We start from the raw sequence: 23,211 nt of genomic DNA, 5'->3' as shown, positions 1-23,211 counted from the left end.
TTTCCCTATGCTGTTGGTGCGTAATGTTTCCCTGATCTCACCTGTGTCCATATCGAGTGATGGCTGAGGAAGCAACCGATCTCCCCTCTAGTCAGCACTCGACCAGAGTACGGATCCTTGTAGTCCGGCATCATCTCTATCCCCAGCGCCTGCAGCTGGGACGTGTTGAGAGCCCTGAGAGAGACAGGAAGAAGGGGAACAAAGATGTAGATCATCATCGAAAAGAACATTTGTCATTTTGCATCTGAGTCCGTCGTCAGTGGAAACAGCTTCACTGTAAATTTCAGCAAGTTGCAACAAGCAACACATTTTGTCAGACAAACAAAGGCTGGAAGAAGGATTAGGACTTTCTCAACAGTGGATTAGAGTAAGCACCAAGAAGGGAACAAAAGTAAGTCAAGCATGTTTCTACAAACACCAATCTTTGTTTAGACAGGATGTCTGGATATGGAAAAGTAGCGACAGATGGGACACAGAAGACATCACCCCTCTGTAGCTGTCTTTCAGGGCGCACTCTCAACGTCTAGACCTCAAAGGAGAGGGTTGTTTTTTCCCAAGATTAAATCAGCCTTCAGGTCAGTTCATGAAGTGCATGGGTTGCTTTGTGACTTTGACCTACTTGCCGTCCACTGCGTCTGTCAGCGTGATGTGTAAACCCAGCGAATCCATTGTTTTCAACATCCTGGTTCTTCTGTCCAGACGGCGCTTCAGGTTGATCAGGAAAATCTAAGAAGAATAAATGAAGAAATATTGTTCTTGTTTACGACAACTGTTTTTTATTTTGTAAAATAGGAGATGCATGACCTAAAGTAACAGATAAAACAGGATGTCAAGGCAAGGGCAAAGGAAGAAGAAGAACTTCAGAGACACAATGAAAGCAGAGAAACGGCTACAAAAACAGGAAGTGGGAATTCCATAAACAGTAAAAACAACGAGAGAAAGAAGTTGTTCCTTGAGCATCCTCATAACTCACTTTATCGAAGCCAATCGTGTCCTGCGGCGATGGCGCAGAGTACAGGTGCTCAGTGGGCTCAATGTCGTGGTCGACTGTTGGCAGGGTGATGAAGGAGGGGAGAGGTTAAAACAACAACAAGATTAGAAAAAAGCAGAATTTCCTGTGGATTGTGGTCGTTTGTTTGATTTGGTTTATTCAAAGGCTGAGCAGAGCAGTGAGGGGGTATGAGGGAGAGAAAGTGAGAGGGGTGATGGGGCTGGAAAAACAGGGAGAAAGAGGAGGAGACAGTATGGAGGAGGAGGGTTGACAGGATGCAATCATGAAGGGTCATGCAGGTCACGAAGGAGAAGAAACAAACCTGAGAGGCGAAGTAATCAAGGAGTGACAGATAGTGGAATCACAAAAGCTGGAAAGTGTGTGCGTGTGTGTGTGTGTGTGTGTGTGTACTTACTCAAAGCCTCGGTGATGGTGTGTATGAAACTCTCGCTCTCATCCTCCACACTCTGCTGTGCTTTGAGAGGGACGGTCAGGAAACCGTAGTGCTCTCTGTTACACACATACATCTGCACACCTTGAACACACACACACACACACACACACACACACACACACACACACAAAGGGATCTGTAAATACAACCTCTTGACCCATACATTTCAAATGAACATGCTAATTAGCCCACTCAAGGGCCCTCATACCTCGTCCCGCCTGCATGAGTTCCACTTTGGAGCCGACATGCTTCACCAAAGATATAGAAAATAAACTACTTGATGTTTTGTACAGCCTTTTCGGTTTGCATAATGCTTATTCATTAAATTAAATGATATACAGTGGCTATTATTTGTGAATATACTCGATCTATTGTAACAGATGTCCATCATTTTATGGCAAATTTAAAATGGGTTCTGTTTCATTACTAAATTACAATGATCTATTTCTATAGATGAGAGCAGGCTGTTCACGACCACGCCCCCTTTAGGGTAAAAAACAAAGCGCTTGCAGTACGATGACTTAGGTCGAATTTTGTGTCTCAAACAGTTTTTGTTTTGAGCTGATCTAAAACGACTGGTTACACTGAGCTTATGTAAGGAAATACTCGATAATATTATCATTTTATTCTCGAAACTACGGCTATTTTAACAACTACATAACAGCCTACATTACTACACTACGCATTACAACAAATACATTTTAAAAAGACAATCCAACTGAGGTAACAGGGTTTAAGTCAGTTTATGACACCGACGGTCACAAGATGGGGACGTTCATCAACTTTGATGAAGGCAGACATGAGAGGACACTCGTGTACACCTGTAACTTTGATCATTTTTAACGTTACGACACAAATCGTCGATCGGAAAAGTCAGAATATATCTGTTTGCCTGACTGGCCATTGGATTTGGGCTCTTGATAGCGTTAAAACTGTACAGTATTCTTATTTTAAGTTATGAAATCGTCAAAGACCCCAGGATTTCTATTTACCACCAGTCATATTAGAGGGACTGCTGTCACCCAAAAAGGGGCGGGGCCACGACTTTTGGGCAATGTACCTGGATGGGTTGCTCTTATCTATTGTGTTCCACTGACGACACATTGATTGATTTTTCACCATACTTATCACATATTGGTGTTCAGTACAAATATTTGTATATGCTTGTTAAAAGCAAGCTTATGCAACTTTTAATGAAAAGCTGCTACAGTTATTACAGATTACATAAACTGGATAATAGAGATGCTAATATGTAGTGTAACAGCAAAGAAGATCAAGTCAAAAAGTCAGTGTATAACTTGATGACTTTGTTATATCAGCTGCACAAGGACATTATCCATCATTTGCTAGCGTTAGCTAACATTAGCCACCATAAGCTACTAGTCAGGGCTGCATCAAACTCTTGAGTAGGTCGAAATGAGCAATGTGTTCCTTATGAATTAAATTGTTTATTTGTGGGAACAAAAATGCATAAATAAATGCAAGAATCGTCCTCTTCTTTCCAAAGTTACATAGCCCCTGTGTTTACTTTTACTTGGCAAACACTTTTATTGTCTTTATATGAAAAGTAGACGTTTCTGTTTGTTCCCTCTGGACCATTACTCACTGCAAACTCACAAATCTACACACTCTGGAATTGTTGCATTCTTACCAATAAACAGATGCAAATTCAGGACACACACATGGATCCATTTTTCTCTGATCTTATTCATCTGTTTTAATCCGTCACATGTGCATAGACCCCATAAAAAACCCTCTGTGTTAAAGCAGTACCAACATGCAGATTCAAACCAGGGAGACTACAAATGAACAAGTACGTCACTGACATTCCCCAGGTCCTGGGCCATTTGACGCCCTGCTGCAAATGTAGTAGTTTGTTGTTGGTTGAGCTTTCAGACTGACCTGTTTGACGTGCCGAGAAAGCAAACACCATGATGTCATCAAATGCCCAGCTGTAGTCCGGGTGAGGAGGGTAGAAGGTCAGTTCCCTGCTGGATTCACGACGCAGGTCTACTAAGAAGGTGCTGTGCACCATGGGAACAGGGAAGCAGCCGAGACGCTTCCACTCCCTGATGGGCTGGTAGTCTGGGGTTCGCTTGTAGTAACCCTGAAAATGAACATATACAGGTTCAGGCTACATATCTAGCTGAGTGACTTGGCAGATATACACATTAAAGTCTAAACTGGACCTGTGGGGTGATGCCACACCAGAAGTTGGAGTAGAGTGAGCGAGACTCTAACATGGGAGCCACCAGGGTCAGGTTTTCAGCCATCATCAGGTTGAGTACGTGTGGGTTGGTCAACAGGTTGTCACTGTCCACAAACTAAAGAGGGGAGAAGGTCTGAGTATACATGTCACTCATATAATACTATGTGAATATATACTGTGAAACTAGTCTCATCTATAAGCACTAGCAAAAAAGGTATTTGATATCAATAACAGTAGCCTACTGAAAAACAAATGCTGCCTTAAATGCAGTAGGCTATCTGGCATTGGAGCTTATATCAGCTAATTTACAAATCTGATACCATAATTCATTAGCCTGCTCCCAAAAAACAGGGTTTTTTTCTCCTAAACAGTCGCCTACGAAACAATATAATACATATGTTTTCTGCTAAAAACTACTGCTTCAAAATGGCAAAAAAAAGAACAGACCGTTGCTATCAGAGGGTGCTAACGTCAAGCTAGCAAAATGACAGCAATCTAGAGTTTTCCCATCCCAATTTTTGAGGCTATATTTTTTTAAATTTTAGAGTTAAGGTAATTAAAACCTGAAAAAAAACAATAAAGAAGTTTAATGTCTAAAAAAAGGTTTTTCTGATGCTTTTCTGTCTATGAAAGATATAAGGAGAAGGCTCTGAGCAAGGCAGCTGCTAACGTTAGCTTAGATTGTTTCTAGGAGCTAGCTTGTTTTAGGGTTAGGATTCCTTCAGTATAATGAAACAGGCCGTATAACAATGGTAGCGATCATATCACATGTAATATAGGTAAATAGTATAGCCTACAGCTGTGATATAATAATAATATGTATATTTTTTTATCAGGCTAGTTTTGAGCTGGTACTCGGTGTTGGCTAATACTCAAGAAAGGAAAAAATGGTATTGAAACATCTAAACTAAAATGTATTCTTCATGCATGTGTTAGGTAACATAGTGTCCGGGTCTTACGAGTATGTAGTCAGCCCATCGCTCCCTGGCAGATTTCAGCGCCGCCTGCCTCAGCTTCATCACATGGTTGAACCTTGACGGAGGCCAGTGCTTCGGACCCCACTCGTCTGTATATGACCTGAGATAGACAGAGATGAAGGTAGTTCATTTTTTCTTCAACATCCTATAAATAAAACACTAATTATGTGAGGGAACCAGAACAAATAAGTAACAGAATTAAGTCTGAAGGACTTTGAATTGATGCTAATAAATGATTGCTGGAAACAGTGATTCACCTTGGCTCCTCCATGGGTCTCCACTCCACGTAATGGTAGACACTCTGAGCTCCCTTCAACCACTCTCTCAACATGGCAGTAGTGTTGTCCATATTATGGTCTGTTGCTGCCCTGAAACACAAACACAGACGACACAGGATGTCATTGAAATGAAGCAAATTGAGCATCAATTGTATATGACAGAAAAGCCGCAGTTTCAGTCCCTGTAAGAACTACGCTTCCTGTTTTGGCGCATCTGCTGAACACTTGTAAACAGCTGCCTCTTGGCGTGTCAGGACTGTTTTCAGGCATGAGACCCTCTGGAAAAATAAGAGGACGTGAAGCTGAGCCAAACATAATGCACAAAGCTGCAAACTGTCATTAGCTGAGGTAACAGGGGAGAGGTTGTGACGCTCAGGACATTCCGACAGTGTGTTATGGAAGAAGGCCTCCAGATTTGTCCAATTACTGTCTGGTGTTACAACAGCTTTGCAAAGCCGCTTAACTGCATAATTAACTGCACTACTGGAGCAGGGACAAAGAGTAAGAAGTCACAGTGCAGATAGACTCCATTCTGGGGCACTCTGGGTACAAAAAAAGTTTTTTGCACAAAACAAAAAGCTGTCGAAGTCTAAAGAAGCCTCTAGAAACTTTAGTGGTTGCTTGACAAGGACATCCAAAATGCGTTATTTGAATGTGACTATTGATGTACTTTTTTGTTCAATTTAACTCAGAAATGCTGCACAGACAGAACACTAAAATAGACTCACACTCATACCTGTAAGCAAATGATGTCAGTGTAAAAGTTAGCGAAGTTGCAGCTGCTTATTTGTTACCCTTGTGGTTTTTCACTCTGCGAGAGATTTCCACCTCAGCTCCCAGAGCTGACTCAGAGAACACACTGTGGCTACTGTACGTGTGGGTGAGCGTGTGTGTATATGAAATTAAAACTGTAATATACAAAGTTCTGTATTACTATGCAGTTTGATATCATGTGAGTATCAAATCTGTCTTTGCATATAAACTGCCCGTAAAAGAGGAAAGGTCAACAGAATGGGACGCCTGTGCTTGATGCGTTCGTACAAACACACACACACACACACACACACTCTTAGAGAGATGGAGTTTTCCACAGTTTGCTGTAATATTCCTCGCTGCACTCTCTCCAAAATAACACCCAATTTTAGACTGGCTGGACGGAGATAGAAACACACACACACACACACACACACACACACACTTACGTACCCTCTCCTCGGTAAGTACACTCTCAACAGAAGATAACAGTGTTGACACTCTTCATTTACCCACATTTAACACAAACAGCAATACAGAAACACCTGTTTGCACACAGACGTGCACTCAGATGCTTATGTCATTACACAAACACATGAACAAAAACTACACACATTACAAAACACAGTCTGGCATCACACACAAATGATGAGTCAAAAAGAGGCAGCGCTCTCTTCTGTTTGGAATCTCAATAATGCTCATTCACATGGATGAGCAGCTCATCAGCAGCAGCTGGAGAGGGGCCGAAAGCCTGAAGGAGAACATGTGGTCAATAATTTTAATAGCATGTAAGTGTGTGTGCGTGCCTACACATGCAGGTGTGTGACAAAACATAAGGATGTTTATTTTTCTGTCTTGGGAATGTTGGTTTAACAGCGGCGCGTCTGGTGATTTATCTGTTGCACAAGTACAGGTTTACAGGTCTGTTGGAGTGTGGGTAAAAGGTTATGAGCGTGTGTGTAAAGAGTAAAAACCTGTTTATGCAAGCATGTGCATGTGTGTAAATTAGTGCATGAGAGTAATAAAGGACTCGATGACTAGCTGTTGTTTTTTATCATAGGCTAGAAACACACTGACACACCTGACTGGCTGTTAATGAGCAGATGTGCTCACGTATTTACACGCTTTTTAAACCGCTAAACAGCACATCGCTGGGGGAAATCAATGTGTTTCTACACGCCGCCTTTCAATGACTCAGCTGCAGGCAGGGATTTAAACAAGGGAACTTCTGGATAGTGAGAAAAAAATTATACATGGTACAATATGTGCGAACATACAGCTTATATAAGGATCACTATGTATGCTTTGGGGTGTGCTTTGAGACAGCAGGGAAGAGAGCGGGATCGAGAGGAAAAAGGGGGAAAAGACAAGATTTGTGTTTTACTGCCGAACATGAACGTATTGTTCTAAAGCTTTCTCATCAATAAAGAATTAACATTTTGGTGAATTCCTCACTGAGCTCATTAAAACTCTTCCTAAACTTTTAAATGATCAGATTATCTCGGTTTTATAGATTTGACATTACAATGCTAACGAGGATTTTTCCTTTGCGCACAAAATCAGAAGGAATATAAATCCCACTAGTCTTTTTTGTATTTTTACAGGCTGTTCCTGGCAGAACATGTGCTCATTGTGTCCAGGGAATATAATGGGGAAGGTTTATGGCTGTTCACGAAAGAAAAGTGTCTTAGGAATGGATAAGAAATGTGGCAGGCAGATTAAGCCAATAAAAAGGAATCATTATCCAAACTTTGTTATGAAGCTTTGGGGTTAAAAAGGAATAAATATGCACATCGTAGCTTCTGCAGGATTATTAAGGTACAAAATGCCTCTACCAAGGGTCGTTTTTCACAAGCACATCCTACATGCCCATCCCTCGCACTGCCCAGCCAAGGACTCTGTGTGACTTCAATACAAACATAACATCTGAGTGTGCCGTTTGATTTCTGTGCATGTGAAACGTACTTATTACATCAAAGCAGCGTCTGTGCACTGGATTTATATGTGGCCTCCTCTCCTCTATCTCTGTTTATTCAAGACACATTTGTCCAACGTCAGGAGACAACAATGTGTTTCATCTCCTCAATTTCCTCTACCTTCAGGCGAGATTACCCATTGCAGCCGAACTGTACTCTAATCCAGCCTTCACAGTCCTGCCAAATACTTCAACATGATGTCTCTGAGGCTGCACGATTGTCAATATTTTGTCAATCTGACTGGGAACACATTTCATGGATATCTATGTCTATACTCAAATGCACATGATCAAAAGATACAATCATCTCGGCCCTTGGTATACCCCCGTCCTTCCATACCTCTATCTTCTCTGCCTTGAGTGTCTCCTCCTCATTCCTGTTTTGAAGTTTACAGTAAGCTGCAGCCTCATTATTCTGCTGTCTGCAGGGTTGGAGTTGGGGTTGGGCTTCCTCTCCCCTTTTCTAGCTTTATAATCAACATCTGGACAACACATGCTTCCGCTGGCTTTACCTACACATCCCACCACTTCCTCTCTCTATCGCTTCCGAGATGTACTTTTATTTCAGACCCAATGTCTCTGCACTATAGACCATCTGTCCTTTCACCTACATGCGTCAATCCATATGGACAGTTTTTAGTCCCTCTTGTGCACATCTTAAAGTGTCCACGTACAAAACCTGTCCTTAATCGGTACTAAAGCAACTAGTGTGTAGAGTGTATATTTAAACTGTCTGTCTGGGTTTTTATAAATGTACAACAAGTTTTGTGACTAATTCAGTAAAAAAAAAAATCATCACAGACAAAAAAGAATTGGTGTGAGCCCTTTTTGATTTGGTCAGACAGCACAGCACTAAAATTGTAGGTAATTCGTTGGTCACACCTGCACCTATATCAGCGTTATTATCACTCTCTCCAGCGCTCTCCCTCCCTCTCTTTAGGGTAATCCACAGCAGGAGCGTGTCAGATAACAGGGACGGTGTCGAAGGCTGACATCTGGCCTTAAACACAGAGGCTCGCCTTGTGTCTGGCCCTTTAAGGTAAACACACACCTGAATGGCTCCAGCAGGCCAGTGTCAGCTGACTGTTGATCAAATAAACTATCTAATATCCCTGCCAATAATGACCGGGTGCTGCATATAATTAAGAAGCAAGAATGCCTCTTTCAGACCCGAGCGTACATGCCCTTAAAACATAATAACCATACTCGCATGTGTGTGTGTGTGTCTGTGTTGACTTTGCAATATAGGCTGACGTGGCTGTGAGCCTCTTGATGGCCTAGCGGGGCAAAGGAGAAAGAGGAGGGGTTAGATGGGTAAGGAGAGGGAGGGAAAGGTACAAGAAGAGTGAAAGGGAGGGTGGAAGGAGGGGTCGGTGAGACTGGACCTCCTGACTGAAATTCCTCATGAGTCTAAGGGTCAACAAAGGTAGCCAAGGCCGGCAGGCTTACAAAGAAGTGTAATATTTGGTATTCATAGTCAAGATTTGGAGAATTATTCATCATGGTAAATATTAAAATAAGCTGGTGTTGACTGTCGGTAGGAGATGGGATGAGAAGTCTATTCACCACCTTCATCTCTGCGCTTTTAGCAAACTTTTGCCTTGGACGTTCATTTTGTGTAGGTTTCTATTTTCCTGATCAGAGGGGAGAGATTTTTAGAGAGCCTGGGTTTAAACAAGAAAAGCTGCAGTGGTATCTGTCACAAATTGACCCCCTTCCTTTTCTTTGTATCCAGAGAAATGAAAACAGAACTCCAGGATGGTAGCCATTAATCCTTGAAAAAGAAAGGCTGGTTAACAAGCACATGCACCAAAAAAAGGCTCTGGGAAAGTATTATATTTGAACAGTAGTGTGTCATACCGACCCTGTTTGCAATCCTGGGTGTCAGTGTCAGCCATATTTGGACACATTCGGCAACTTGAGCAAAAGTGACCCGTCAAGCAGTATCTCTTTAAGGTGGGGTGACAATTCTTATCCCTACACTTAATGTCAAATTTAGCGTCATTTTTGCTAGCTGTCCAATAGTTTCCTGAGGACATTCATTTTACTTTCTAGTGTGCGTAGATTGCTGGAGATTTGCAGGAGAGTATATTTGTCTGAAACTGTTTAGCTAGCTCTGGGAGCTGTCTCATTTTTGCTGCATGTAAGCTTTGAGCAGCAGTTTGCTAACCCGTTACCTAGCTTACTTTAGCTACATTAGGCGAGCTTGCTGTGTCTCTGTACACCAACCGGGATTCCAACGTTGAAATTTGGTTGAAAACACGGTGAAATCAGGTGTAAGGCCTAATTTCAACCTTGTTTCAGCCGGCTAAAGTACGGTTACGACATCAGCGTGTCAGAAAAACATTAAAAAAAAAAAAAGTTTTTCAAAAATGTTGTTCAACTTAGGGTTGAAAGGAAGACAGAAATGATGATTGTAGCGGCATTTCACCAAAGTAATTTTGAGGTGGTGGGTGAAATCTGGTCTACACAAAGATGTAATTTCAACACATGCTGTGTGTTGTTAACAAGAAGGTTCAGAGACAGCTGTTTTAAAATATTCCCCACAGAAGAAGAAAAAATAAGACTGCTCTGAAGATGAAGACAGAGCGACCCCTGGATAAAGACGTAGGTGATTAATACCTGACAGGAAAACACGCCATCAGAGTCCTCAGTGGCCGACGGTGATGAGTGCTGGACTTGAATGCTGCTCTTGTGAGATCAAATCCAACTCCCCGCATGTTTGGAATAAAGAATTTTGGTTGGTGACTGTGAAGCACTGCTCACTTGTACAACAATTTTAGTTACTAAATATATGAGAAGTGATCTGTTACTATATGTGTGAATGTCTGATAAGTCTTGATAAGTCAAAGGTAAGCAGGTAAAATCTAGTCCAAACATAAACGTTTGATCAACGTCTTCAATAAGTCGGTGAAAAAACGTTCACTTTTGAACCAGTTTTGAACGTCTTTTCAACAGTGGCAATAGTCGTCTTCTAAACGTCTTTTCAACAGAAAAATGCTCCCTGGGTACACACAATATTAACGTTTCCCTGACTCACACATGCAGCCTTTAATACATGTATGCACTTCTGCTGTGGCCACAAGACATTTCTAAAGGTACGTCAATATGCTGATGATATTCTCTTGTATGTCTCCAATCTAGTACCTTCTTTCCCTGCTGTTCAGGAACAATTTGGTAAACCAGCGCCCTAAACATTTTCTACAAAACCATTTGAGGCTATTCTTCTCTGGACCCTCGGGTCAATAATTGATTGTGTACTGTTTAAATACTTTCTATGGGATAAAAGGAATTATTTAAACTATGCAAACATCCAGAACAACATTAGTCATACACTCATAACAGCTCATTATATGAAACACAATATGATTATGACAAAGGTAAAATGGAGAGGGAGGAAGTAAGCTGAAACTAAATAAAACAGATGGAAGAAGTGATGGAGGAAGAGACGGATGTCAGGACTTTACCTGACTGATGAACAGGACATTTTTCTGCCTCTACGTAACCTTACTCGTCCACATCCAGACCTTCCCATTTAAAGATGAGAGCACTCATACCAACCTACCTCGTGTTCAGTGTTTGGCAGCTCTATCATTGCGTGGCTGCCACGCTCTGACAATACTGCTGGAAATGTGCAAGAACACATGGGGCATCTAAGCAGGAATTCATACCAGAGCCAAGTCCGGGAACTGCAATTTCAATCCAAAGGAGAGAGAGCTCACAAAGGCTCAGGGATTGGAAAATCAATTCTATTTGTTTACAGCCCTTTAATTGAACAGATATGTTGGGTCTACTGAGAAATCCTTCCCATGAATACTTCTTGCTAAAGGGCAGAGATCATACGCTTGGACAGTTGGCAGGTAAAACATCACTGGCTGCATCCCTTCAGCTTTTCTGAGAGCTTTGTGGTTGAGAGGCTCATTGACTGTCTGGCAAAGATTTGGCTGTGAAGTCACTGTGTTTGGAAAGTGGACAGCGGCCCACATGGTAAATTCTGCTAATAACACGTCATCATTAAGTGTGAAAAGTCTTTATTGCAACAGATACCCTGCAGGTATTTGAGTGGTATAATAAAAAACGTGACTCATAACAGCTTGAGTTACACTGAACATTTCAAAGCGATGTGTCAACCACCTTGGGCCATGTGCTTTGTGTTCTGTTGATGCAAGAAGAGTAAAAAAACACATCAATCAGTCACTCAGTTGCACTGTACGACGATGTTTCTCTTTTGCTATGAAGACAGTTTACTTAGAGTCAATTACAAATGCACTGTCCTGCTCCAGTAAACACTCACTAGACCTCCAAATATATATTCATCCACAGCTGAAAATAGTCCACAACAGATGCACTATTAACTCTTGTTTGAGTAACATTTGAAAATGATCTCCATGTTTTCAAAGATTAAATTCTTCACTGGAAACTAATTGGCTTTGGGCAGAAGGCCCTGGGAAGTTGGAGTTGTAATTAAGAGAATAACTTACACATTGCTGGTTTCGACCTTGTTGGCAGTTAGAAAAATAAAAGAGCAGCAAACAGTACCCTTATATATTATTATTATATGATCAAAAGTAGGGCTGCAACTAACTCAACTGGTCATTGATCATTGAAATGATGAATCGACTAATCATACAATGAGTTGCAAAATTAGCTACTTAATGGCGCTTATTTAGCTATCAGCTATTAAATTCAATTTGAGGTTCTTTTAAGCATGTGCTAACTAATGATAAAGCCAATAACTGAGTTTCTTATATTCAAAAATATGTCTTTTTATAAACTTTGCTGTTGATTTGGCTACTACTGATACAAAGATAAAAAATCCAAGTATATTTTTTTACCATTTAAAAACTGAACAAAGAGCTAATTTAAAAGTATCCAACCATAACAGCAACAAATAAAAGTACTTTAAACACTATATCAACCGAGTTACACAGACCTCTGTGCCTCAGATACTTAGAAAGCCAACGCTACACTTTTAAATGGTTGTGACGCTCGCGCATTACTGACATGCTCCCTTTATAAGCAACGTCAGCCATACAAGTCTTGCAGGCAATTCTTTTCAATTTGCAGCGTTGAGCGTGAAAAGCTCACAGACTTTATACGTTTTAGGATGCGATGGTGTTGCATCGGCCGCCGCTATTTTGTTATGTGTCATTTACCTGTTGCTTCCAAGTCGCTGTTTTTGCATGTGCAACTCTCAGCAGAGATAGTATGGATACGAGATGGCTCACCCCTCAGCATCTCAGCTCCGGAAAATGATCCGCGCACAGCATGAAAAACACACGTAATGACTATTTTCTACAATTAAATTTGTTAACTAATTTTGTTATCAATTTTTGTCGACTATGTCGACTGCTAGTTGTACTTCTAATCCAAAGCGACAAGAGCAATGTGTCTCAGAAATCTTTTGCTATGGAGGGAAAATGCTCCAGATGTAGCTTTATCACCAATGGCTTACTTTGTCGCATCAGAGTGGCGATGAGGCGCTGCCAGATGTACTGCCAGATGATTTTGTTTGAGGGGATCTGAGAATCAACTTAAATAAGCCATGTCTGCAAATGAGTCTTTGGCTTTGATGTTAAATAGACTGTAAAATGTTCCAAAATGGTGAGCAGCTATCTGCTGCGTGTAACATCAGTTTTCTTGGCAAAGTATTCCTCCAGTCCTGAGAAAAAGATAAAAGATCTTCTGCTCCACTGAGTTTTTTTCATTACAAGCTGCAAGCTGCATATCTGAGAACCATCCCAGTGCGTTTTATCTATCATGTCAAATACCTGAGCAGATGTTAAAGGACCTTTACAGTTTCCCACAGATTGTGTAGCAGAATACGACTCCTAAGGTGATACTGATTGGGAGGTCAGGGATGATTGTGGCCTGTTGCTCTGCACATGGAGATCTGGCTCACCGTGGCCCTTATGAGGTAATTAGGAAAGTGGATGGAAAACAGGGGCCGAGCCAGAGGAGCAAAGCAGAAATACACACACAAACACACCTATCAAACGCAGGGCACATGTGAGAATGCATATTTATACACACGCTTGCACAAGTACGTTGATAATCCAACACTGATTAGTGCCGATCATGCCATTACTGTGATCTGTTAAATATTGACACACACTAAAAAGCGTATGCTGCTAATCATTCACAAATGTGCAAGTTGTCAGCACCAGATAACACACAACAGCCTACCCCATCCAGATCATTTATTCCATACACTTGGATAAGCAGCTCTCCTAAATGGCCAAACTCCCTGCATTACAAAATCAGGAACAATGTGTGCTACCGCGGAGGAATGAGGCCTGAGGTAACACACCTGGCATGTGGAAACCTCCTGTGCCACAATGGAACATCACAACTCTGATAAGCCTTTAATGCTTTCCATTTTGTTATTTTTCATACCTGTCAGTCAGACTGAACACAGATAAGGAACAATAGATCTGCTCAGTAAGTAAAACCAGATCAAACAATCATTGGCTCCCACAGACTCTCTGCCAGGTAACATTAAAGAACTGTGCTGCAGGAAGATCTTTACAGTCTGTTTGGTTCCCTTAATGCATGCCTGCACTCAGCAGCACACGTGTGTTCATGTTAAGGATAAATTGACAGATGTGGTACATATTTTCACTAATTAAATATGTTGAAGATTGATGACAGCATGATCAGTAACTGCCAATGCCACAATGGTGGAATGTAACTAAGAACACGTACTGCAGAAGTACATATTAAAGGAGCTTTAACTTTGCTTATTTTCTGTTTTATACAACTCTATATCTTAACTCCATTATAACTCTGAGGCAGTGCTTAGCTCTGTCACCTCACAGCTAGAAAGGTTCATAGTTTGAATCCCAGCTCGGACGAAGTCGGCCTTTCTGTGTGGAGTTTCCTCCCACAATCCAAAGACATCCTCGTTAGGTTCATGATTGACTCTAAAGTGCCCGTAGGTGTGAGTGTGGGCGTGAAAGGTTGTCTATCTCTATGTGTCAGCCCTGTGATTGACTGGTGCTCAGTCCAGGGTGTACCCCACCTCTCGCCCAATGACTGCTGGGATTGGCTCTGCGACCCTGAACAGGATAAGCGGTATAGATAATGGATGGATGGATACCCTCTCCCTATCCAATGAAAACAATGCAATGCAAAACAGTAAGTGATTTTGAATGTAATGGTTTCTGATTAACCAAAGGAGTACGTGTCCTCTTATGGGTCCAGTACATTCCCCCCTGTTAAACTTATGACAATATTTGAAAGACACCTGGTTTTTACAGGACAGCGTTAAGTATACATTAATGCTGTAAAGTCAGCACTGTCCACTGAGCCTTTTTTTTCTAGTTTGTTTTGGAATATTTATAGACATTTTCGATTTTATGACACTTTGTTCTCAGTAAATTTCATTGGCAGGATATGTTTAGCAACATTTCAAAATGTTTAGCTGAGGTGAAAGCACAAAGTCATGTCAGGATAATTAGGTAAAGAAAACTATATGTATGTTTATTATTTGACTAAGTCTTCAACTAATAACCCTACACTAAGAAATCAGCTGCTTGACCGTGAGGTTAAGTTTTCCACCGTGGCTAAGCTAGCTGTTTAAGGTCAATACCGCTTAACTGCTGGTAACCGTCTTGTTAAATCTTTGCTCTATGTCTACACATGTTTAAGGATGAGCTGGCATGTGGGAAGGGTTTGGAGTTGTTTTTTAAACAAAAGTAATTATGTTTGCTGTTGAATGATACATACATAATTACTTTCATTATGAGTAATGTGTGAGTCACTTCAGTCCAACACATTTACACAAGTTAAGTTTCTCTGCATTTCTGTCGTGTTAATTGTTGCCCCAAGGTCAAACCAGAGCAGCACTTCTGTTAACCAGCAGGACACCCAGACCAAGTGAAATAAACATTTAAGTGTCTGTCAGGGCGCAGACATTTCCTGGTTTCAAAGGGATTTATAAAAGTCAAACTTTATGCTGACTGAAGGGCAGGCTGCTGCAAAGCACAACACATGATTCAGCGTAAATCATCCAGTGTGAAAGACTTTTACTCAGCATTCAAGTCCAGTTTGCTTTGCTTCATTTATTACTGAGTTACTCTGTGAAACTGTAAGAATAACTTTAAAAAGGTGGATTCTGTGCCGCCGGATTAGCTCAGTGGTTAAATCGGCGGCCATATACAGAGGCTATAGTCCTCGATGTGGCGGCCCTAGGTTTCAACTCCTGCCCTCGGCCCTTTGCCGCGTGTCATCCCCACTCTCTTCCCCTGTTTCCAACACTATCCACTGTCAACTTTGTACTCTCAATAAAGACATGAAAGGCCCAAAAAATAATCTTGAAAAAAAAAAAAAAAGGTGCATCTGCATCACATCACATGGCATAATGATTTCTATCAAATGCTCCGGTGTAGCTGCATATATGTTATGGAGTATCTAATAATCTCACATTAATCTCCTTATGACATGATAGATATAGGATACAATTATATAACACTTCTCTACATGTCTGACAGGAGCTACGGGATACGTTCATGGTACATCTGTCACCAGGGGATTCAGCACATACTGTGTGTATTATGGCGGCTGTGGAAAATTCTTTACTTATAAAGTCACATCATACCTCGCGGTGCATCAGGATTTACAGTGGCTGTAAAGTTATAGATTTAGTTGGTTGTTAAAAATTGGCAGTGGAAAATTTATATCACAAATACATCACTATCCGTGAAATGTGTCGGGGTAGGCCCTAAGGTACAATGACAGTCATACATATGAAATAAGTGGTTATATGATACATAGGTGGAAAAACAATGGTAGGCTATTATTTAAGAGGAAGGCTGTCCTGCTGGGAAGGCGGATGATGTCAGCGCTCTGACATCCTCTCTAACATTCAGCATGTCTCTCTGACAAGTCCACAAATCATCATCTCGACCCCCCGGCTCAGCACCTGGGGAAGCACTCTACCACCTGAACACAGCCGGGAGGCAGGAAGCAGCAGGTATTCAGCAACAAGCGGCATCAGGAGCAGAATAATAAGAATTGTCTGCAGTGTGCCTGAGGTGTTTCGACAAACAATTCACTGCTTCTCTGATTTCCTTTGAAGCTGCTTATGTGAAAAAATACCTCAACTGTTAACTGGATGAAGATAAATGCTGTTAAATACTGAACATTGTTTCACGACTTGGGAAATATTTTTCTTCACTTTCTTGTAGAGTTAGATAAAAACTTCAGCCCTTTTTACATTGCAATTCCGCCACAACGCTGTAACGACGCTGCAGCGCTATGCCTTTGTCATTTTACATTGGACCAAGCAACGCCAGCGAAAATTGAGGGTGGCCCAGTTTCCGTATACCCTGACGCCGTTTTGCCTCTGTTATGTAAATACCTCCGATGCAGACTCAGAGGCAGGTGAAGTCTTTCCACCTCTGTGCGTTTTACAGAAAAGATGAGGCGTAACAGAGAAGTAATAATCACGCCTTGAACTGGCAGTTTATAAGGATTAACTGAAAAGCTAGGTATGGCGGTTAGCTTAGTTTAGCATACACACTGGAGTTTATGCTGGTTGCCTGGTAAACTCTTAATGATGAAAAGACTCCAAGTACAAACAGCCAAGATATAGTCCAGCACATATCTACTCTATGTAGTCTGTAAAAGCATAAATTGACAATATTATGTTTGCTTGACAACATAGGCCTATGGCACGCTAATCCACAGTATTCACATGACAGCCATTGTCGTCTGAATTCACCGTTTCCTGTTTTTTTTAGCAACTGAAAAAATATTTTTTTGTGAAAATCTGGAGAGACAACAGGCCATGTTTCAAAAAATAACCACATATTTCATAACCCATTAGCTACCACTACAAAACAGCTAACATTAGCACTAAACCAATACCTTACTTATATCATGTTAGCTAGGAAGTAAATTCCAAGCTACATTTGCTAGGAATTTACTCCTTTCCCATTGTATTGTATAACGGTACCAAATAACGGTGATAGTTTTCAGCTACTTCCTAGCTTACGGTTTTCAGGTGTGTTCTAACATGAAATATGGCCAGATTCCCCTCCTGATTTTCACTGTTAAAGATTTACAACATGAACTACAGTAGTATGACATTTGAGCTTCCCAACTTAAGGGGAAAATGGCCGACGTGTGAATATAGTCAATTAGTTAGCTTAAGAAGGCAGAGTCTTTTAGAGAGCCAGAGCCAAACTGTTTCAGACTTTATGCTAGGCTAAGCTAACTTGGAGCTGGTTCCAGCTATAGCTACACACTGGACAAATGACAACATTCAAATTCACATTGACACAGTGTGGCATCTGGAGCTTTCCAGTTCACTTGACCTGCATGTCTCAGAGCTGAGCAGAACACCTGGACACAACCAACAATGACAAACAACAGGTCAGGTTCAACCCCAGGACCATGTTGCTGCAGGGAACAATTGTTAACCACTGAGTCTTCACGCTGACTTCAGTTTGACAGCGTCCTCTGGACTTTTACACATGAATGGTGTAAAGCTCACCTGTCACCTAATGACTGAAGAGAACTGACACATAATTCCTCGGTCTGACGTTTGCCTTCTGTCGCTTCTGCTAGCACACATTTTCCTGACTCATAGCGACTACAGGGTTTTTGCAAAGCTCAGTCACAATGTGTGTGGCTGGTACTGTTTTGAAAACAAAGTATCAGAGTTTTTAATAGCAAGATTATTAGTCTTTTCTTAGAACATAATTGTTTTGTAGAGCCTTAAATTTCACTGTTTTACTTTAGGTCAGAAGATTAGATGTGGTCAAGCTACTGTGGGAATGTGGATTAACTAACCTGCTGAATGCCCTCTGGGTAATTTCCCAACATTGCTGACCACCTCCTCTCCGCCCGACCAGCCCCCTCTCTCTATAATACCCTGCATTCTTTCATTCTTTAACAACAGTGTGAGAGTCTTTTTCACCGCTCTGACACTTCCTTGTCAGACTTGCGCCCACTTGCAGAGGGAAAACTTCTAAAGGCAGATTTTACTGACCATCCCAACTGTCAGCATGAGTCAGGGCTGAAGTAACGGGGTGGAGAGGACACGACCTGGACATTAAATACAGATTATCCTGTGAACAGGCTCCAACTGGAAAACTTTGGTGCTCTAAGCATCTTCACACGGGCCAAAGCCTGTCTAGATTTTTGGACCTTTTTGTCATCTGACAGGGTTGTTACTTAGTTTAAGACTCTTAAAGACTGCTGTCATCATGTTAATTCGACAACGCCCTCTCACATGTAGATTCTCCAGTCGTTCCGTCTGTGGTTTTCATTGTTAAATACCCTTCCTGTCAAAAATAGTCGAGCGCAAAGTCTTTAATCAAGTCTCTGACCTACCATTGTTATGTGGACGATACCCAGTTCTTCCTGTCATTCCCACCAGACGCCACCACGGTCTCAGCACTGATCTTGTCATGCCGTTCCGATATCTCTTAATGGATGAAAGAACGCCACCTTCAGCTCAACCTATCCAAGACTGACCTCCTTGTCATCCCAGCCAGTCCCTCTATGCAACTACAGATCAATATCCAGCTTGGACAAACTGAACTCATACCCACTAAGTCTGCCTGGAACCTGGGCGTCATAATTGACGACCAGCTAACCTTTAAGGTCCACGTGGCCTCGATTGCTCGGTCATGTCAATTTGCCCTGGCCAACATCAGGAAGATCAGAGCCTGCCTATCAGAGCATGCAACACAACTGCTGGTACAGGCTCTCGTGATATCACACATTGACTGCTGTAACTCCCTACTGGCAGGCCTTCCTGCATGCACATTCAAACCTCTGCAGATGATCCAGAATGCAGCAGCGCGACTGGTTTCCAATCAACCCAAAACAGCACACGTTACTCCACTGTTCATATCCCTCCACCCTGTTGCTCGCTTACAAAACAACAACCAAAACGGCTCCTGCCTACCTCTCGCCCACTACGCTCTGCCAATGAAAGGCGCCTGGTACTCCCATCACAACAGGGCCCTAAGTCGCTAACTAGACTCTTCTCCTCTGTAGTCTCCCGGTGGTGGAACGAGCTACCAAACTCCATTCGGTCCGCAGAGTCCCTTTCACCTTTAAGAAGACGCTAAAGACCCAGCTCTTTCATGAACACCTCTGACCTTAATGATATTGCTGATGATGATTTAAAAACTAAGACCAGAGAGACTGCATATTTTCAGTACTTCCCCTTGGAGCAGGGACCTTTTGGGTAAAATAATGTGACTTCTTTATTTAGACCCTGGTCTAGTACCTCCAAAAGTTCCTTGTTTCTGGATAAAGTTCCTGCACTGGAAAGCAGCTTTAGTTAACTTTTCAAACAACAAAGAGTCCAATATGTTTCCCTAATAAGCTTTCTTTATGTTTCAACTGTTTTGTCGCCCTGTACATGCACACCCACACAGATGCAGTACAACCGCACATTATCACAAATTTCCATGATGGCATGGGTGGGAATGAAAGAGGAGCTGGGGTCCAGCCGCCACTGCTAAACTATAAAGACACACTTATTATTATGTTTAACCATCTGTTTCTCTCGTGTTGCGTGTGTGAAATGAGTAGAGGGGAGATGAAGAAGAGGAAAAACGATCCTCCGTTCTGCTCAACCTGATCTCAGCAGAGGAACTATAGGGAGGAACATTTTGTCCCCGCACAAACACTGAAGCTCCACAGCCAGATGCTGTATCTGTTTCTTCATGATTGTTTCCTGATTTCTTTACATCAGTCCGTCCATGATCTCTCCAGACGAGCTGTGGAGAAAAGTAAAGTGGAGAAAGCTGGCTGCTTCACGGGGGGAAGATGTGTATCATGTAGCCGCAAAGTCCTTGGCTTGAGTCCAGATGGAGACCCCCGTCTCACGTCATCCCCCTCTCTCTGTTTAACCCTAAATTCGTGCTCCTCTTACTGCTTACTGTGGAGTCAAGTTAAGTTATAAAATCAAAGAATAATAATTTGCCGTAGTAGAAACTGTACTTGCTTTAAGACCTCTCTTTAGACGTCTTGAGTCTGTAGTTGTCCTGACATGTCACCATGAATTAGTGCTCTGTAAACTGCTCTAATGTGGATTCACGCCTTAATTAAAGGCTGCATTGTAATTTGGCATTTATTGGGTGGTTTGGCTTACATGGTGGGCAGACATAATGAGGACAAAGTGAAACAAAGACCCACAGAGCTGCAAGAGTTATGATGTGTATATTGTGTCATTACGGTAACCGGTGTAGCCACAAAAAGCCAATACAGTACATCATCCTAAGAAAAATCATCAAATTAAGAATATTTAAGTGTTTCTAATTCGCAACTTTCTTCTCAGATGAATGTGTCAAATACTTCTCATGTGATCAACTAGTGGCCTCTTGGACGACATGTATGCTTCAGACAGAACTTTCTCCATGTGCTCGTATATGTTTACGATTAATCTTACTGGATTTAAAGTAGACTAACCTAAGACTGCCTCACATATGCCCATGGATTTTTTTCCTGCACTGGCTGCAGGGGAGGGGGATGCCACTCATAACTGATGGGGCCCTTCTTGTGTTAGTTAAACCACTCACAAAGCCGTGTTAGCTCAGTCGCTCTGCCACTTTGCTCCACAGAGAAGGCCCACCTCCCTGTATTTAGTTTCTCCAGCGTGCCTGTGTGTGTGTTTTGTGGAGGGTCTCTGAATTAGAAGCAGACAGTCACCCATGCAAACAAAAGCAAGGCATCCAGTGAAGGAAGGGTGGGAAACAAAACAGAGGAATGCCAGCCGGGGCACAACAAGGTCTCTGAGAAAGTACAAACATCCACCAGCAGATCTGCATGTTATTCCCTCCATCTCACATTCTTCCCATCTGAAGTTTGATAACCAACCTGCCTCTAGTCTGAAATATCTTCTAGCTTCTGTGTGATTCTATCAAAAAACCCTCATGCAGACACACACATTTTACGCATGACTTCCCAGAACTCACACCCCCCCAAAGCCCTGCTGTCAGACTAACTCAATGTCTCCTTTCATCCTCCACCTGCAGGCTACCTCTTTGATAGCTTCACATTATCTCGCCATGAGACCTGAACACACAACAGGACCCTACCTGGGTTTGAGCCCCCTTTCATACCTGCCTGCCCTGCTGTTTTAAAGCCTCGTTTCCGCAGGTTTGTGCTGAATCAGGCGGAGGGAACTGTGATTAAGGGTTAAGCCAAAGCCAACATGCACAGAAGCTCTTTCATCTTCTCCCACAGTGTGCAATTTGGACGCCGGCAGACACGCGAGGTGAGTGCATCGTAAAAACGCAGCAACAGGTCTGTGTGCTCATTCTGACGATCTGTTATTATAATTAACGCGGACACACGCTGCTTTTCTTTAGCCTACAACACGCTCCAGTGCAGATCCAAATTACGCACTGAATGCACTTTCTAAACTATGGAAAATGACTCAACAAGACAGGTAAATACCTCAATATACATATAAAGATTAGAGAAATCTTTGCACAGTGTTTTGTAATGAATCAAACCATTTCTAAGAGTCATGTTATCCCCACAAAGAAAACAAACTCCATCCTGTCGCGTCCCCGTTCGTGTGTCTCTTACCAGATCGCTATGCGCTCCTTCGGGTACTCCAGCCTCTCTATGCAGCCCAGGTAGTGAGGCAGGCTGTGCGCCGCGTTACGAGCCACAATGGCGATCATAACCTTTGGCTTCAGCAGCGTAGACTCGGTCTTCACCGGTTCGTGCACCAGCGTCACCAGCTCCGACGCGCCGCCGGGAACCAGAGCGCCCAGCAGAGCCCACAGCAGCCCGACTCCCACGGCCCCGAGCGCAAGCATCTTGGCTTCAAGTCTCCGCCGTGATTCCGTCCAGACCCAGCAGCCCTGAGACTGAACGAGGGAGAAGTCTGAGTAGTGAGTGAGAGAGGGAGGGAGAGGGAGTGAGCGAGCGGAGTGGAGGAAGGAAGGTAATAGAGGGGGGATAGGGTGGGTGGCGAGCTTCCTCCCTCTTTTACCCCACCCACACCCCCTGCTGATTGCTGATACTTCTTGTGTTTACCCTTCCACCAGAACATCCCCCCAAAAACAACAATGGCAACAATAATAATAACAATAAAAATAAGTTTCTCTGTGTTAAATGGATTTTGTGTGTTGTTTAAGTACACCATGTTCTCAGGGATTACCCATGATGCCTGTCTGTCAGTTGAACCATGTCTGTTTCTACTCAGCTCCCTGCTGCTTTCTGAATGTTTCTTTCCTTCTCCACGCCTTCGTCCTTGACAGCCTCTTGGATGCTGCAGAGCTGCAGACCATGAAGTCACTGGCTGTGACATCAGCCCTCAGGCAGACTGCTTTTTTTTTATTTCTCTTCTTCTGATGTTTTTCTGTTCAGTGACAAAGCTGATGTCCTTTGCAGCTGGAGAAATGTATTTTAATCACAGCAAGGTGTAACACTTTACTTAAGCCCTCCTATTCTTCACCTATAAGCCGTGTTTAAACAAAGTTTGAAATAATGCTGTTGTAAGCAGCTACAAGGACATATTTAATTCATATGCAAGCAGTTACTTGAATCTTATATCTGCTTACATCTATATTTTTACTGCTTATTCTTGCTCAAC

General features: G+C 42.3%; 1 protein-coding gene across 1 annotated transcript in view; it reads right to left on the bottom strand.

Moving 5' to 3' along the window:
* Positions 1–22,445, bottom strand: part of colgalt2b (collagen beta(1-O)galactosyltransferase 2b) — a 28,176-nt gene extending 5,731 nt beyond the window's left edge. The window contains exons 1-9 of the mRNA XM_069679903.1: positions 22,197–22,445; positions 4,889–4,999; positions 4,614–4,731; positions 3,635–3,769; positions 3,348–3,552; positions 1,407–1,526; positions 974–1,047; positions 620–726; positions 42–174 (exon numbers count right to left, since the gene is read on the bottom strand). Of these exons, the coding sequence (XP_069536004.1) occupies positions 42–174; positions 620–726; positions 974–1,047; positions 1,407–1,526; positions 3,348–3,552; positions 3,635–3,769; positions 4,614–4,731; positions 4,889–4,999; positions 22,197–22,432 (1,239 nt within the window). The 5' untranslated portion in view covers positions 22,433–22,445. The remainder of the gene's footprint in view (positions 1–41; positions 175–619; positions 727–973; positions 1,048–1,406; positions 1,527–3,347; positions 3,553–3,634; positions 3,770–4,613; positions 4,732–4,888; positions 5,000–22,196) is intronic.
* Positions 22,446–23,211: the final 766 nt, after the last annotated feature.

Source organism: Semicossyphus pulcher, unplaced genomic scaffold (assembly GCF_022749685.1).
Source record: "Semicossyphus pulcher isolate SPU_LCO1_2020_fin unplaced genomic scaffold, fSemPul1.0.p SCAF_4, whole genome shotgun sequence".
Taxonomy (NCBI): Eukaryota; Metazoa; Chordata; class Actinopteri; order Labriformes; family Labridae; genus Semicossyphus; species Semicossyphus pulcher.
The sequence above is the reverse complement of the archived record's forward strand: the minus strand, read 5'-3'. Positions and strand labels throughout refer to the sequence as shown.